At 41.7% G+C, this 16,312-nt stretch overlaps 1 protein-coding gene across 2 annotated transcripts in view; it reads right to left on the bottom strand.

Annotated features, from left to right (window-relative positions):
• The window catches only part of atp11b (ATPase phospholipid transporting 11B), a 142,788-nt gene that overhangs the window by 88,215 nt on the left and 38,261 nt on the right, over positions 1 to 16,312 (bottom strand). For both annotated transcript variants that reach the window (XM_067995212.1, XM_067995213.1), the window contains exons 7-11: positions 12,830 to 12,933; positions 12,620 to 12,667; positions 5,984 to 6,048; positions 3,663 to 3,744; positions 1,485 to 1,620 (exon numbers count right to left, since the gene is read on the bottom strand). In XM_067995212.1, the coding sequence (XP_067851313.1) occupies positions 1,485 to 1,620; positions 3,663 to 3,744; positions 5,984 to 6,048; positions 12,620 to 12,667; positions 12,830 to 12,933 (435 nt within the window). The remainder of the gene's footprint in view (positions 1 to 1,484; positions 1,621 to 3,662; positions 3,745 to 5,983; positions 6,049 to 12,619; positions 12,668 to 12,829; positions 12,934 to 16,312) is intronic.

Here is a 16,312-nt window from a genome sequence, read left to right as displayed (position 1 = left end):
CCAGATTTTTCACCATGCTGAGCAGGACAGAAAGCAGATAAGAACACAGGACCAGGAGTAGGCCATTCAGTCCCTCCAGCCTGTTCCACCATTCAATTAGATCATGGCTGATCTGCATCTTAACTCGATTTACCTGCCTTGGTTCTGTAACCCTCAATACCCTTGCCTAACAAAAACCTATCAATCTCAGTTTTGAAATTTTCAATTGACCTAGCCCCAGCAGCTTTTTGGAGGCCTGGCTCTAATTTTAAGGTTATGCCTCCTTGTTCTGGACTTGAGGAAATAGTTTCTCTCTATCTACCCTATCACATCCTTTAATCATCTTAAACACCTCAATGAGATCATCCTCTTAATCCTCTCAAGGGAATACAAGTTTAGTCTATGCAACCCATCCTCAAAATTTAACCCTTTAAGCCCCAGTATCATTTTGGTGAATCTGTGCTGCACCCCCTCCAAGGCCATCATATCCTTCCTGTATACTTCAGATGGGGATCTAAACAGAGCTTTATATAACAGTAACGTAATTTCTCCCCCTTTGTATTCCAGCCCCCTTGAGATAAAGGCCAACATTTCATTAGCCTTTTAAAATTATATTTTGTACCTGTCCACTAGCTTTGTGATTTCTGTACATGGACCCCTAAATCTGTCTGCTCCTCTACAGTTCTCACCATTTAGAAAATACTCTGATCTATCTTTCTTAGGTCCAAAGTGGATGATCTCACACTTCCCCACTTCAAACTCCATCTGCCGCAGTTTTGCCCACTCACTTAATCTATCAATGTCCTTCTTCAACTTTTTGCTCTCATCTACACTATTTATGGTGCCACCTAACTTAGTGTTGTCAGCAAACTTGGATATATGGCTCTCTATTCCTTCGCCTATGTCATTTATAAATATAATGAAAAACTGACAACCCAGTACAGATCCCTGGGGGATACGACTGGTCACATCCTGCCAATTTGAGTGTATACCCATTATCCCTACTCTCTGTCTCCTACCTCCTAACCAATTCCCTACAATATCTACATTATGGGGAAATCATTCAACATACAGCTGGTCCTGTCAGTCAAAAACAGACAAGTGTTTAAGCAGTGGAGCAGGTTTTTAGCATAAGCAGTACACACTCAAATTGATATCAACACAAATCACAGCTTAAATTGCACTGCACAATTACTAAATTTGAGTGTTTTAGGAAGTTACAAAGTACATGCAGAATCCAAAAACAGAGACAAGACGTTGCATAGACCCCAAGAAAGAAGAAAATAGTCAGTAGCATTTGAAGCATCTTATAATCCTAGTAGTTGCAGATATTAAAAAAAAACTTTTCACTTTAAAAATGGGAACCATCTCAGAATGGTTATATTTAATGCAAATGTGCATATAGTACAATTAAGCATTCAATATTGAAAATAACATTGCCTACATGTAAATAGTTACAAAAGTTTAGAAGACCTTAAATGAAATTATAATCTCTCCATACTCACTCTGCTGCTATTTTTCTCTAGTACAGTTCTTTCATTGTACGAAGCCTCATACCACCAAATGTATTTCAAGATGGTACTAATAATTGCTTCAATCACAAGAATTTCCAGGAAGACTATCAGAAAGGTGTTCATAGACCTACAAATGGGAAGAAATATCAATTACGTTCTGTAACATTTGCTTCTGCTTGCTGAGATTCATATCACCCTAGAATTGTGCATGCAAACAATTTAGAATTATATATTAGTAACATCTATAATATTAAAAAAACCTTATACCTGTACTTACTTTCTGTATGCACCACTTGACTTCCTGCTGTCATGCTTTTGTCACACTTTTGGTGTCGATTTTTTCAATTATAAATTCCTATGCCCACATATGTAAATGGAAAATGCCTATGTAAACTTGCCACTGATTACACAATTTGGCCACTGAGTTATGCAAACAAGCCACTGGGTTGCAACAACTTTCTCAAAAATGCTTTGATTTGTTTTCCATCTGATATTTCTTTCTTCAGTAACTCAAATTTCTAATGTCCAAAAAAAGGGTTTAATGAAAATTTTTGAAAAATAAAAATTGCAAGTTTCACAATAACATGATTAAATGTATCCGCTAAATGCCTTTATTGAAGTTTTACTTGAAGGTCTAAGCATCTTCCATAAGCATGGCATTGGAGTTGACGTGTTTACCCAGAGCAGTGATGTCGTGAGTGAAATTTGGATTAGGCAATCTGGGTATGTGCCATGTACTTAATTTCCCACGACACAACAGTACTGTAGAGTCAACACTGAGGAATGTTTTTCTTCAGCTTCTATTCAAAACTAGATAGATTTCAAAAGCTTTAGAGGTAAAATTCATATTGCTTTTCACAAAAAAGTGGCTCAGTGTGGGAACGTTCTGATTACACACCACTGTTAGGTCCCATAAACTTTAGAAAATAAAATTCACACGGATAGACTGGAGATGGGGGAGTGGGAAAGGGGAGAGTGCGAAAGAGAGCGCGCACGGGAGAGAGGAACTGGGGGAGGGGTTAGGGGAGAGAGGGGGAGTGAGAGCATGTTTTCTGGAATATAATGTTACTTCAACTTTCAAAAACAAACTTTTTAAATTTTGATCCCATCTGATTATCTCATCCAGGCTCTTCTGACAGTTAGAAGAGGTAAATGCTAATAACATCACCAGTGAGACAGATTTTAATTCCTAACACCCATGTGCAAGGGAGAGTGTGCGAGGGAGAGAGTCAGTTTCTTTCTTCATTCTAATTTGGATTTCTTTTTAAAAAAAATAACAAAGCTGAATTTTGAAAGCAAACAAATCTGCAGAGGGAAACTGGTTGAGGGCTTTGACCTCTGGTGTCTCACCATCTGGAAGTGAGTGGTAATTAGGGAGTGGATGGAGGGTTAAGGGTGAGGCGAGTGACAGCAGAGCAAGGATGACAAAGGGATGGTGTGGGTAGTTCCAAGGGAAAGATTTGAAGGTAATGATGGGAATGAGGGTGTCATAGCAACAGGAAGGGGTAGTGGGAAGGTGGAATGATGGGGTCATCCTAGGATATCTCCAAAGCCTTTAAGAGACTCTGCTCCCATGCAGTTCTTTAGGGAAGGATTGGCAAGGTTGAATTTCAGCCTCAATTAAGAACTGCTTTCAAACTCTGGTTAAAACTGCAGATGGGTTACTGGAGGACTATCCTTTGCAGAACATAGCTCTCATTGGATGATAATAGGGATACTTCAGGAAAAGGCTCCATCGGAATGATCCTGTTCCAAGCTTCTCCAAAATTAGAGTACTCCATAATGAACTTGTCCCCAGAAAACGCCAGTCCATACTTAATATTAGTCTTGTTAATTTTACCCAGGTAATGTAGGACAAAGTCTTAAATTCAAAGCAATGAAAAGTAAATTAAATCAGATCTTAGAAAAACTGTCCTTATACAAAATCTGATAAATCTACCGGGTGAAGCGGAAAGATATTGGAATGTTTCCTTACAGTAAAAGCACTATACAAGTGCAAGCTGTAGGGGAGTTTAAAATGTGATTGGTTGAATTGGAATACTGGAGTGACAAACTAGAGGGACTGGATGACATTTTTGTTTCTTTCCTTAACTTCTTTATTCTGGTTTGCACATTTAAGGAAAAATAATCATCTTTCTTCTCTAGAAGTTCCAGTGAAAATAAACTTACTTTTCTACAGAGGAGCGTTTCTGTGATTTTCTCTTATAATTCAGAACGATTTTAGCATCCATTCCTGTGTAAACAGCCACACCTGGAAATCAGAAGCATTATTTACATTGTAGAAACAGATAGGTCCAGTCAGCTGGTTCAAAATGGCATATTTCATCAAGAACAATATGAAACTGTTTCCTGTGCCTGCTTCAAGGGCACATTTGTTATGAAGTTAATTTTATCTAATACCTGCATATGACGTCCACATAATTCAAGGTTCGACACAGGGCAAAAAACAGATAGGAAGTGAAGCAGACTGACATTAAACAAGACAAAAGTAAAACACCTTGGGCAATTTGTTTTATTAAAACAAGTTCATTAGAGTAGAATAATCTCTTCCACCAAAGAAAGTGACAGTAAATTTTGAGATTATAAATATCTAGTTACTTCTGTTGATGATATTTGGTACTGTGAGGTTACCCAAGATACATCTGTTCAAAAGAAAATCAATTTCCACATACAAATAGGAATTACTGTCATTCTTCATGAATGGATCATTTAGGGACTCTACGCTGCTAAGTAATGTGTACCAGTGGGCTACTTTCCTTCTCCAATTGACATTTCTGCAAAAGACAGGTGATAAGCAAAGATTAATTGATCACAAACTCCATGAGCCAGGAGTAGTTGGCCAAGCAGTATTTCCACCAAAGACAAATCACTGAGATATCACATTCCCATGAGGTTTTAGTTATGGTCTCAGCACCAGTAGATGAGCGGCTTCCATTTAGAATTATAAAGGTTGAGGGCTCTTCTGCATGCAAAGATTGTTCTCACTTAGGATTCCTGAAAAGATAGTTTTGCTAAGCTGTCAACTGGAGGCTCTAAGTTATTGTGTCATATCTGGCACTCCAATTGAGTCAGTACATTCTGTTTGCGTGGGTTTCTAATACTGAGAAACCCAGTCATGAGAAAAGGGTTAACAACAGCCACAGTTTTCTTCACTTGGATTTTGTGAATGATCCTTGCAATAAGCGAAGAGGGGTGCAGGGAGCAGGCATAAAGATTTCCCATTTCAGGAGATTGGCATGATGTTGAAGGCTGACCTCAAACAAAACCTTGGAAACCGTTTGCTTTGGAAGATAACTCTGCAAATTCCAATTCTTCAAAATGAGATGAACAAATTAGGTGGGAATGTGCCCTACTTGCTCATTTGCGTATCTAATTAATGCTGCGCTATTTGTGAGAGTCAATTACTACAGCAAAAGACAGATAGGAGATTACAGTTACAATCAGCAGATAATATTTGCCTCGAGACCACTATGGTAGAGTAGTAAGCGTCTCCTGGTTGATGACTTCTTGGATCAAGAGGATGTTAGCAATCGTTTTGCAAGATGACTGAGATGTAAAAGTCTCCAAGAACTTTGCATTAGGCACTACAAATATAGTCACTGTTTGCCCTAGGAGCAACAAGTGATACATTGCTTGGGTCCCACCTAGTGGAGAGAAGTACCCTGAATGACTGAACTTCAGGCAATATCCTTTATGGTCCAAAAACATTCTCTATGAACCAGGTCTCTTTCACAGGACATAATGGGCAATTTTCTTGGTTTATAATGAAACCCATATGCTGAAATTTCAAGACCTGCTGGGTGGATGTCTCACAATCTTCCTTCTCCTTGCATTGTGTGTGTTGAAAGAGACTCATTGCAGTCTCTAACTTATTCTTTCCCAGACCCTCTAAACTACGAGACTCATCAGCCCCCTCTGTCTTCCTGTTCTACAATCTACAAGCTTTTAAAGCTCAAACTTAACATGCAACCACTGCTTCTTGATTTACCTCCTCATCTATCCGTTTATTATTTGGTGTTGGCCTTAGCCTTTCATCTAGGTTTATCAGTAATAAGAAATGCAGCTTCTTTACTGAAGGAGCAATGCCTCTTGGTAAACCCTCTCTTCATTCCCTTCCACTCTCCCCACTGGAATGACAAATTCATATTTGTACATGAAAATTGAATTATGACAGTTACCTGAAAGTTTATTTACAATCAAACTGCTAACTTCATTCAAAGCAAAATGGTGTTTAACTCAATGCTCAATTTCATTGAAATTAAATTCAAAGCCTACGAAGGACATACATGACAACAGACTTGCTTTGCAATATGTTTCAGACACACTAGTGTTTCTTCATTTTTTAAATTAAAATTTTAAAATGACTGCAATACAAACTTGTTATGCAACAAGTTGTTTTTTTTTTAAACTGCAAATTTAATGTACACCCTAGTCAAAAGTAATTGTATTTAGTTAAGAGGACACAAAATAGGACAAACAAATCTTGGTACCAAAAATTTCGTTGGTATTTTTCAAACTTGCTCCTCTAAGGAGAAGGTTTTCTGGTCCCAGGGGTCTGAGGAAACAAAAAAAAGTCAGGTTTGCTTTCAGCAATGCTTCAATCTAGACCATATAGACTGTCTACAAGGTTATTGAAGAACTTTTTCTTTGTAAAAGGCACTAAACATTTTACATTATAGTAATAAAGCAGGTGATTTCTAGTGTTCCAATGGGAGCAGTTCTGCAAGACAACCCAGTCCCCTTGCTGTAGAATACACCCCATTGTTATTGAAAAGGTACAGAACAGACAAAGGATAACTGTATGTGCAAAATTTGCACATATGCAGCTGCTCTGAAGTCACATTTATAACTTTGGTAGCCTGGTCAGGATCTTCTGCAATACTTGGGGAAGGTCTGTGCTGTTCAGCAATGCAGAAAGCACATGCTGGTCTGTACAGGTAGCTGAGAGGTCAGCCCAGCCAAGTCCAAATAAATAATGACAGGTAACCTATAAAGGTTTGACAGAGATTGTTTGTATTTATAAGTAGACACCACCTAGAGTTAGGGAAGGTACCAACTAACTTCCTCCTCCTTCAAAAGGGAGTCCCTCCAATGGGACATGAGTTGCTTTATTACTTTACTGATTTGCAACCAATGGTGTTTTTGCTACCAGAGGCAATTCTGTTATGAAATACTCTTAATAGCCAAAAGAGCATTCTACTAAATGATTTCAAAGGTTTCAATCAATGTTTCACTTTAAAGAAATATAGAACTTATAAAATCAGGACCTTTTAGCATTACGGAACAACTTACATTGGAAGGGAGTATATAATTGAGCTGGGCTCCATTAGTGACAAATTGCTCCCTGTATAACATAGGACAGACACTGCAACTGTGCACATACAAGAGATGACTACAACAAGAAATGACACAGATAGCCGCCAGGTGCAGGGCATAAAAAAAAACTGTGATCTGGGAGACTGACCCAAGCTATCCAACTGGAACAAACGGATGAGGTACATGTACCAAGGTTCACAACAAGTGCTTGTAACTAAAAGGATTCTGTCCCAGCCATACCAAACTTCATAATGCAGAAAACATTCTTCCCTCTGTCATACGTATGCAGTATGATCAGTACATAGGTCTATCTTTTGTTGAACTGTCCAACCTTTTTCTAGAAGATAGAAGCTAGCATGATATTGGCAGCTGAAATTAATGTTACTATGCAATACTGCATTCTGCGATTCTCTAACAAAAGCGATGTAGTGTACAGATGACTTCAAGAGATGCATACTGATGAAGCAGGAGTTACCTAACTCACCAAATCGAAAACGAGAGGAACCCCTGCTCTGCAACCTCCCCCCCACTCCCAATCCCAAGATTGGCTAAAACTGTTAGCTTAATTTTTGCCTGGCACTTAGTCCAATGAGAACTTTCCTCCTCTAGGAATGCTGTAAGCAATAGGAGATGAGAGTGACCAGTGGTATTAATTCAAGGTTATATCAGATTATTTCAAGTAGGTAAGACTGATCTTTTAAAGAGGTTTTTCAATAATGCTTTTTGGCAATATTTTTTCCCCTGTCCTGATCTCACTAAGTTAATAGTTCCACAAGCACAAACTATCCTCCAAAACCTCACCTAACTGGCCATTCATTGTGTGTAAGCAGAGACGGTAAGTGCCAACAGGCTGTTCAACACTGGAGGGTACGTCATTCCTGTTTTCACCTGTGCCCATTCATGTACACGTTTTGGCTGCCGCCTCATGAGCAGCAACCCCAAGTGACCCATCCTCCTCTCTCGCTGACCTCTGCACCCAGTGCACCCACTGTGGGCGAACCTCACCAACCACCATACATCCTGGGGAAATGCGAGGTTATTCACTTTAGTAGGAATAGAAAAACAGAATATTTTTCAAATGGTGAGAAACTATTAAATGTTAGTGTCCAGAGAGATTTGGGTGTCCTCGTATAAGAAACACAAAAAGTTAGCATGCAGGTACAGCAAACAATTAGGAAGGCAAATGGCATATTGGCCTTTATTGCAAGGGAGTTGGAGTTCAAGAGTACGGACGTCTTACTACGATTGTACAGGGCTTTGGTGAGACCTCACCTGGAGTACCGTGTACAGTTTTGGTTTCCTTATCTAAGGAAGGATATACTTGCCTTAGAGGCGATGCGACGAAGGTTCACTAGATTGGTTCCTGGGAGAGATCGAGTAGAATGGGCTTACACTCTCTGGAGTTTAGAAGAATGAAAGGTGATCTCATTGAAACATATGAAATTCTGAGAAGGCTTGACAGGGTAGATGCTGAGAGGTTGTTTCCCATGGCTGGAGAGTCTAAAACTAGGGAGCATAGTCTCAGGATAGGGGGTTAGCCATTTAAGGCTGAGATGAGGAGGAATTTCTTCACACCGAGGGTTGTGAATCTTTGGAATTCTCTACCTCGGAGGATTGTGTATGCTGAGTCATTGAATATGTTCAAGTCTGAGATAGATTAGATTTTTGGACTCTAGGGGAATTCGGGGATATGGGGATCGGGCGGGAAAGTGGAGTTGAGGTCGAAGATCACCCGTGATCTTATTGAATGGCTGAGCAGGCTCGAGGGGCCGTATGGCCTACGCCTGCTCCTATTTCTTATGTCCCGCTCACCCCACCAAATATTGCCACCTTAGACTCTGCCAGTGAACCAACAATCGCTCGCCCCTCAGCATTTCCCTCCAGAATGCCTGTTCACTCGCAAACAAAGCCCTTGCCATCCACGACCTTATGTGGATTTTTACAGTGACATCCTGGCTTTAGTTGAACCTGAGCTCACATGTAGTGCCACAATGCCCTCACTAAAGCCGCCCTGCCTAACTATACTTACCACCATCTGCCTCGCCCAAATCACTGCAGTGAAGGTGTGGCCCTTGTCACCAAATCAAAGCTGGGTCTCTCCCTCACTCCTCTGATACTTTCTCTTCTTTCGAGCACATCACTTTGTGCTACCTCTCTCACCTCTTCTTTAAAATCATAATTGCTTACCGTTTTCCAAATTCCACCCAGAGTTTCTCATCAAAATATCCCTCCTCTTTTCTCCCTCGCCCTCTGCACAAACACAGTCCTCACCCTCAGTGATTTCAATCATCTCAGCGTCCCTTGCCCTCGCCCCTCTTAATTCACTAACCACCTTTCCTAAACCTCTCCTTTAATATACACCCATATTCATGGCCACCTCCTTGACCTTGCCATCTCCCGTGACCATCTCCAACCACTTCCTTGTACCTCTCACCATCTACATACCCTACCCAACTTCCAACCTACTTCCTTCAGCATCAGTCCCTGGAAAAAACTCTCCAAGTCACTTACACTACACTTTCTAAATCCCATCTGCAGAGCCTTTGGCCCTCTGTTTGCCACAATAATTGACATCAAGGCAGCATTTGACCGAGTGTGGCACCAAGGAGCCCTAGTAAAATTGACATCAATGGGAATCAGGGGGAAAACTCTCCAGTGGCTGGAGTCATACCTGGCACAAAGGAAGATGGTAATGGTTGTTGGAGGCCAATCATCTCAGCTCCAGGACAGTGCTGCAGGAGTTCCTCAGGGCAGTGTCCTAGGCCCAATCATCTTCAGTTGCTTCATCAATGACCTTCCCTCCATCGTAAGGTCAGAAATGGGGATGTTCACTGATGATTGCACAGTGTTCAGTTCCATTCGCAACCCCTCAGATAATGAAGCAGTCCGTGCCCACGTGCAGCAAGACCTGGACAACATCTAGGCTTGGGCTGATAAGTGGCAAGTAACATTCGCACCAGACAATGACCATCTCCAACAAGAGAGAGTCTAACCACCTCCCCATGACATTCAATGGCATTACCACCGCCAAATCTCCCAGCATCAACATTCTGGGAGTCACCATTGACCAGAAACTTAACTGGGCCAGCCATATAAATACTGTGGCTACAAGACCAGGTCAGAGGCTGGGTATTCTGCGGCGGGTAACTCACCTCCTGACTCCCCAAAGCCTTTCCACCATCTACAAGGCACAAGTCAGGAATGTGATGGAATACTCTCCACTTGCCTGGATGAGTGCAGCTCCAACAATACTCAAGAAGCTCGACACCATCCAGGACAAAGCAGCCCACTTGATTGGCACCCTATCCACCACCCTAAACATTCACTCCCTACACCACTGGTGCACAGTGGCTGCAGTGTGTACCATCCACAGGATGCACTGCAGCAACTTGCCAATGCTTCTTCGACAGCACCTCCCAAACCCGCGACCTCTACCAATTAGAAGGACAAGGGCACAGGCACATGGGAACACCACCACCTGCACGTTCCCCTCCAAGTCACACACCATCCCGACTTGGAAATATATCGCCCTTCCTTTATCGTAGCTGGGTCAAAATCCTGGAACTCCCTTCCTAACAGCACTGTGGGAGAACCTTCACCACACGGACCGCAGCGGTTCAAGAAGGTGGCTCACCATCACCTTCTCGAGGGCAATTAGGGATGGGCAATAAATGCTGGCCTTGCCAGCGATGCCCACATCCCATGAACAAATAAAAAAAAATAATTCTGCAGTCATTGATCTGCTTAACCACGCCTTCACAACCACCTTTGATGCTCTTATCTCCATCTCGGTCAATCCCCCCAGCTTTGGCTCCCATTTTCACTCCCTCAAGTCTTAAGTGGCACAGATTTCAGCCTATCTGGCACCTGTAGTCATCCATCATCAGATCTGGTTTGACCACACATTAAGTACCATTGGCCCTCACTCTTTGCTGCCGAAAACACCCACTACTGTAGGACACCAGAGAGTGGTGAAGGTCAATGACTGCACAAGTATTAAGATGAATGGGGGGGGCAAAAGGCTGGACAGATGGGACATCAACTTGGAGAGCAAAGATAACTCCTGGCTTCTTTTCTCCACCACAAACTGTCTCCCTAAACCCCTCTTCCAACCCCCATCTCTGTAACCTCCTCCAGCCCTACAACCCCCAGCCAAACTCTCAGTTTCTGTGATTCTGGCCTCGTGCATTTCCCTCACGCCCCCCCCACCCCTTCGCCTCATCATTGTTGGGCATGCCTTCAGCAGTCCAAACCCCATATTCTGCAATTCTTCCCCTTAATCCCTCTGCCTCTCCACTCATCTATCTTCCTTTAAATCTAACTCTTTGACCAAGATTTTGGTCACCCACCTAATACTATCTTTGGCTCAGTGTCCTTTTCTTGTCTGATTATGTCTCTGTACAGCATTTAGGATCATAGAATCTTACAGCACAGAAGGAGGCCATTCAGCCCATCATGCCTGCTCTTTGAAAGAGCTATTCAATTAGTCCCACTCCCCTGCTCTTTCCCCTCAGCTCTGCAAATTTTTCCTTTTCAAGTATATATCCAATTCCCTTTTGAAAGTTACTATTGAATCTGCTTCCACCACCCTTTCAGGGAATTTTTCTACATTAAAGGGGCTATATAAATGTAAGTTATTGCAGATGTTTACAGATGTGCACTTTCCAATAGGGGCCATTTTATAGCAGTGAGGAGCAGGAACCATGGGTGATTTTTCCCATTCACTACCACGTCTGTACTGAGGTCAACAGTGACATCCCAATTGCTGATCTATGATGTTAGCTGATCCCAACCAGATCAGGAATAAAACATGGGGCCTGCTAGTCTCTTTGTTTCAGTATTACATCATGTGGTAACTTTTCTAATGGGACCAAAGGAGGAGCTCCAAAGAAGTTTGAGTGATCTGCAAATGTGAATTGCCTGCCATACAACGATTCGTCACAAGTAAAAACTGTCCTGCTCTTTCACAACCATTAGAAATAGATAGTAATGAAGGGACTCTTGAAATTACATTAACACATAACAATTCTCTAGCCAACATTACTTCTCATGTTATTTGAAGGGAGTGGTACAGGGAACTTTTGGAAGAAGCAGAAATCATTAGTGGAGCCCTGGAGGAAAAGTAATCGCACATGTGGTTCCGGTGGCAGGAGTTATTTGCTGTGACTGACATAGGCTGCAGCCGATTGAGAGAAATCACCAAATTTGAGATAGGTGGCCCGACCTTGAAAGGGGAAAAATAGGAGACTGAGCATGTGCAAACTGAGTGGTACCAAAGGTATCCAGGAAAGCAGCAAAACTCAAGCCCATAACTCCTGAAAGCAGGGTAGCCTTTAAAAGAATACATTATTAGAGATTTGAAATACCATGGAGAGAACTGTATAGGCAAGTTTAATTATTTTGGTGTGACTTGTTTATTGGTATAAACTGGGCTGGCTCACAAATCAAGACAGCATGTTAAAATCACTTTAAAAAAAAATCTTTTAAGTAACTTGGCTGCTTTTCTGTTGTTTGCTAGATGGTGTTTCCAGCTGTTTAGTAAATGAAAAGTGGTGAGTGAGTGAGTGAAATCAATTATCCAATCAACACTGTTCCCTTAAAAGACAGTGAGCTCGGAATGATTCATGAATATTTGATCCTTAGCATTTGTCTTCACAAAATATTCCCAAACTTGCTATTTTGCCTTTTGGCAAAACCAAAAGTATTTTACAATTTTTGTCTCCACTAGAAGTTATAGAGAATTTATAAGTCAATATTTTTGTGGCTTTTTATTAATTTTATAGTAAACCAGATGGTATAAATTCTCATACTTCACTATTTCGTCTGCCTTTCCTCTTATCGTAATTCGACCAATAAATCTGTAAACAAACAAACAAGTTATGAAATATTGAAAGAGAGAAAATAGTTTTACAAAAAAAGTCAAAGCTAAAACTTGCTATAGAAATAAACTGACATTCACAAATATCAAATCATATTCATATTCAAATCCACTACAGTATAATTATAGGTTCTGATCTCACCTATACAAGTCTGGCTCTGGCTGGTGGCAGTTTATGACAGCCCTCAGAGTGTCTAGCTGACGAACAGTCTGCAACTTTGCTATTTCTGGAACTGCTTGATGCGTCTAAAAGAGAATATAACAAAGCTTGAAATAAAAAAAGCCCCCGAAACCTACTCAACAAACCACTTAACTACCAAAAAGAAAGTTCAGCATCATTTTTCCTCACTGTGCCATTGAATGAAATTTGAGAATGTCTATCCATTCCCCAATCTCCATTCTACCAATTATTTTCCACAAATAATATTCCACAAGATCGCAAGACGATTATTGATGAGAAAGACCACTCATCCCATCTTAATTCATCCATCCAGAGAGATCCTCGTGTGCCCCCGATTTCAGAATCCAACTGTTTCTTAAAAAGTCTTTAGTTACTTAGGCCACACATTGTGGAATTCCCTCCCTAAATCCCTCTACTTCCCTCTCCTTCTTTAAGACCCTTTTTAAAAACTACCTCTTTCACCAAGCTTTTGGTCAGCTCTCCTAATATTTCCTCCTTTGGTTCGGCATCAATTTTTTCTGATTATGATTCTGTGTAGCATCTAGGGATGTTTTTCTACATTAAAAGGTGGTATATAAATGGAAGTTGTTCCTGTTATAATAAAAGATTGCAGGGTTTTCGCCTCCATTACTCTTCCTGAAAGTATATTCCATATGTTGATCACACACTGTGAAGAACTTCCAAACATCAGTTCTAAATTTAATCTTTTGCTAGCTTGAATCTGTGTCCCCTTGTCCTACTTCGGGTTTCTGGTTTTACCTTTTCCATTTCCATGACTTTTTTAAAAAAAAGTGAATGGTCAAAAACAAATCATAGTACTGGGATGCCAAAACATTTCAAATTGAGTAAAAATCATATTTCAAATATTAAGGAGCTAAAAAAAGGATCCGAGCTGGATATTTTAAGAAACGGACATTCACAGCCCAAATGTCAGGCCACTGATCCCAAAACTTCAACACCAGAACCTGGACTAGAAACGAAGAAAGGCAACACATGTGTCAGAAAACAAGGCATACAGAAAGCCCAAAAAACCAGTAGTGACTTAAATCAAACAAGCCCTTCAGCAACCTACTCAACCAAATGGAGCAGAAAATGGGTGCAAATCTTCCAATCACAGACTGAACTTCGCAAGCAATTGTTAATTGTATCCATGTGATTTATCAATTAGTGTTAATTATATTCAGGTGATGTGTTTCAATTGGGGCTCTCTTGTATCAATATGTAAGAATAAAGGCTAGAAAGCAACGGAAGACCAGGCTCTAGTATTCCATCCTTCACCACCAGGCTATCCAGTTTAGAAACAGCAATACCATCTACATAAAGTAGGAACCGGGTGGCAAATTACAAATGTAGATGGTTTGAAAAATGGCAAATACGTCAAACAGCACCATCAGCAACTAGCTCTCAATGACTGGCTATAGAGGTACAACCCCTCCCCTAGTTAATAGAAATCATGTCAGTAGACAGTATCCTGATCCAACTGACTGGAAAGCGTCCGTGACACCCATTCTTTCAGTGAGCACAGAGTATGTTCTATTTGCCAGACTGCAAAGTTCATACAGGGATGGTGAAATGGAAAATGGAAGATTGAATCAAGTTGTAGTCTGGCGTAGCGACAGAAAGAAAAGCCAAAAGAAACAATGAACAGAAAAAATCACGAACATAGGACACCCCCTTGCACTGCTGAGGAAGTATGGGAATACCTCAAACCTCCCCCTCACACCTGTTGAGCAAGCAATTGGACATTATTCACCCCATCTCCACAACCCATGATGAGCATGATTTCCTAACCACTGAAACACGCCCCTCTCATACCTTGGAGCAACATTTTGAAGAACCCTCTCAACCACCCCACTCCCCCACTGATCAATTCATGGAAACATTTCAGCACCTAATGAGTAAACCACCCGACCAACTCCGTTAAAAAGCAATTTTGAGAAACCCTACCACCTCCCCATCCACCGCTGAGATAGTTATTCAAGCCTCTTACCCTCCCCCTGCTCAGCCAGTTATTGCATCCTTTTACCACCCCAACCCCACTGAGCAAGTTATCATAACCATTTAAACCTTTCCTCCCCCGAGTAAGTTATCACAACCTTTCAACCGCCCGTCCCCACACTCAGCTTTCCAAGTTTTTGGAAATGCTGACAACCCACCACCACTGAACAAGTTATGTATCCCTTTACCACCGCCCACCCCCATCCAAAACTGGAGTGTTGTTGCAGCTGTAACAATTTAAGTGCCAGCGAATAAGCACCACTGTTGGCTTGATCAGTCCCCTCGGCCAATTTCCTTTCCCATTCCTCCCCCGAGTATTTTTGCCAGCCAATCCTATCCTCACAAACCATATTTACCTCTCTCTCACTGAACGTAAATGCCAACCAGTGCACCTCCCCCCCACCAAACAAAATTGTTCCTGACCATCTTCCCCCTACTGAACCTTTTTAAACTGTGGAACATACCCACCTCCACTGGAGATGCTCACTGGCTAGGGTCCCCTCCCAACACTAAGCATGTTTACGGAAAGGCACCCTTTCCACTGAATACCAACCACCCCTTCTATAACTACTCCTGCTGACAATCCCAGTAATCATACTTACTGAGCACTCCAGGGACCAAGCTGGCTATCACCCCCACCACCTACCCCCATGGAGTATGTCGACTGGACATTCTCCTCCCACCCCCACTGACTATATTCACCAGAAGAGTGTTTCCCAACCAGAACACCATGTCCCCACCCAGAGCATAAATCCCAGCCACTCCATCCCACACAGAAGAATTATTTCAGGTCTCCTTCACTGAGCATGAATCCTGGTCAGCACCCCCATCTTCCTTCCCGGGGTGTCAGCCTTCACCCTTCACCCTCGCCTCTGATTCAGAAAGTCATAGGATCAAGACCCACTCCAGAGACAGCAGCATGGAATCCAGGCCAACACTTCCGTTCAGTACTGAGGAAGTGCTGCACTGTTGGAGGTATTGTCTTTCACAAGAAGTTAAACCAAGTCTACTCTCTCAGGTGGACATAAAGATCCCATGGCATTATTCGAAGAGAAGCAAGGGAGTTCTTCCAGTGTCCTGGCCAACATTTATCCCTCAACCAATTTTGGATCCAAAATTGGCACAGTGGCAGGAAGCAAAGGGAATGGTTGATGGGAGTTTTTGCGACTGGAAGGCTGTTTCCAGTGGGGTTCCGCAAGGCTCAGTACTAGGTCCTTTGCTATTTGTGGTATATATTAGTGATTTGGACTTGAATGTAGGGGGCTTGATTAAGAAGTTTGCAGATTGTACAAAAATTGGCCATGTGGTTGATAATGAGGAGGATAGCTGTAGACTGCAGGAAGACATCAATGGACTGGTCAGGTGGGCAGAAAAGTGGCAAATGGAATTTAATCCAGAGAAGTGTGAGATAATGCATTTGGGGAGGGCAAACAAGGCAAGGGAGTA

The sequence above is a fragment of the Heptranchias perlo genome, chromosome 13, assembly GCF_035084215.1.
Source record: "Heptranchias perlo isolate sHepPer1 chromosome 13, sHepPer1.hap1, whole genome shotgun sequence".
Taxonomy (NCBI): Eukaryota; Metazoa; Chordata; class Chondrichthyes; order Hexanchiformes; family Hexanchidae; genus Heptranchias; species Heptranchias perlo.
Note: the sequence above shows the minus strand (reverse complement) of the source record. Positions and strands in the feature narration are given on the sequence as shown.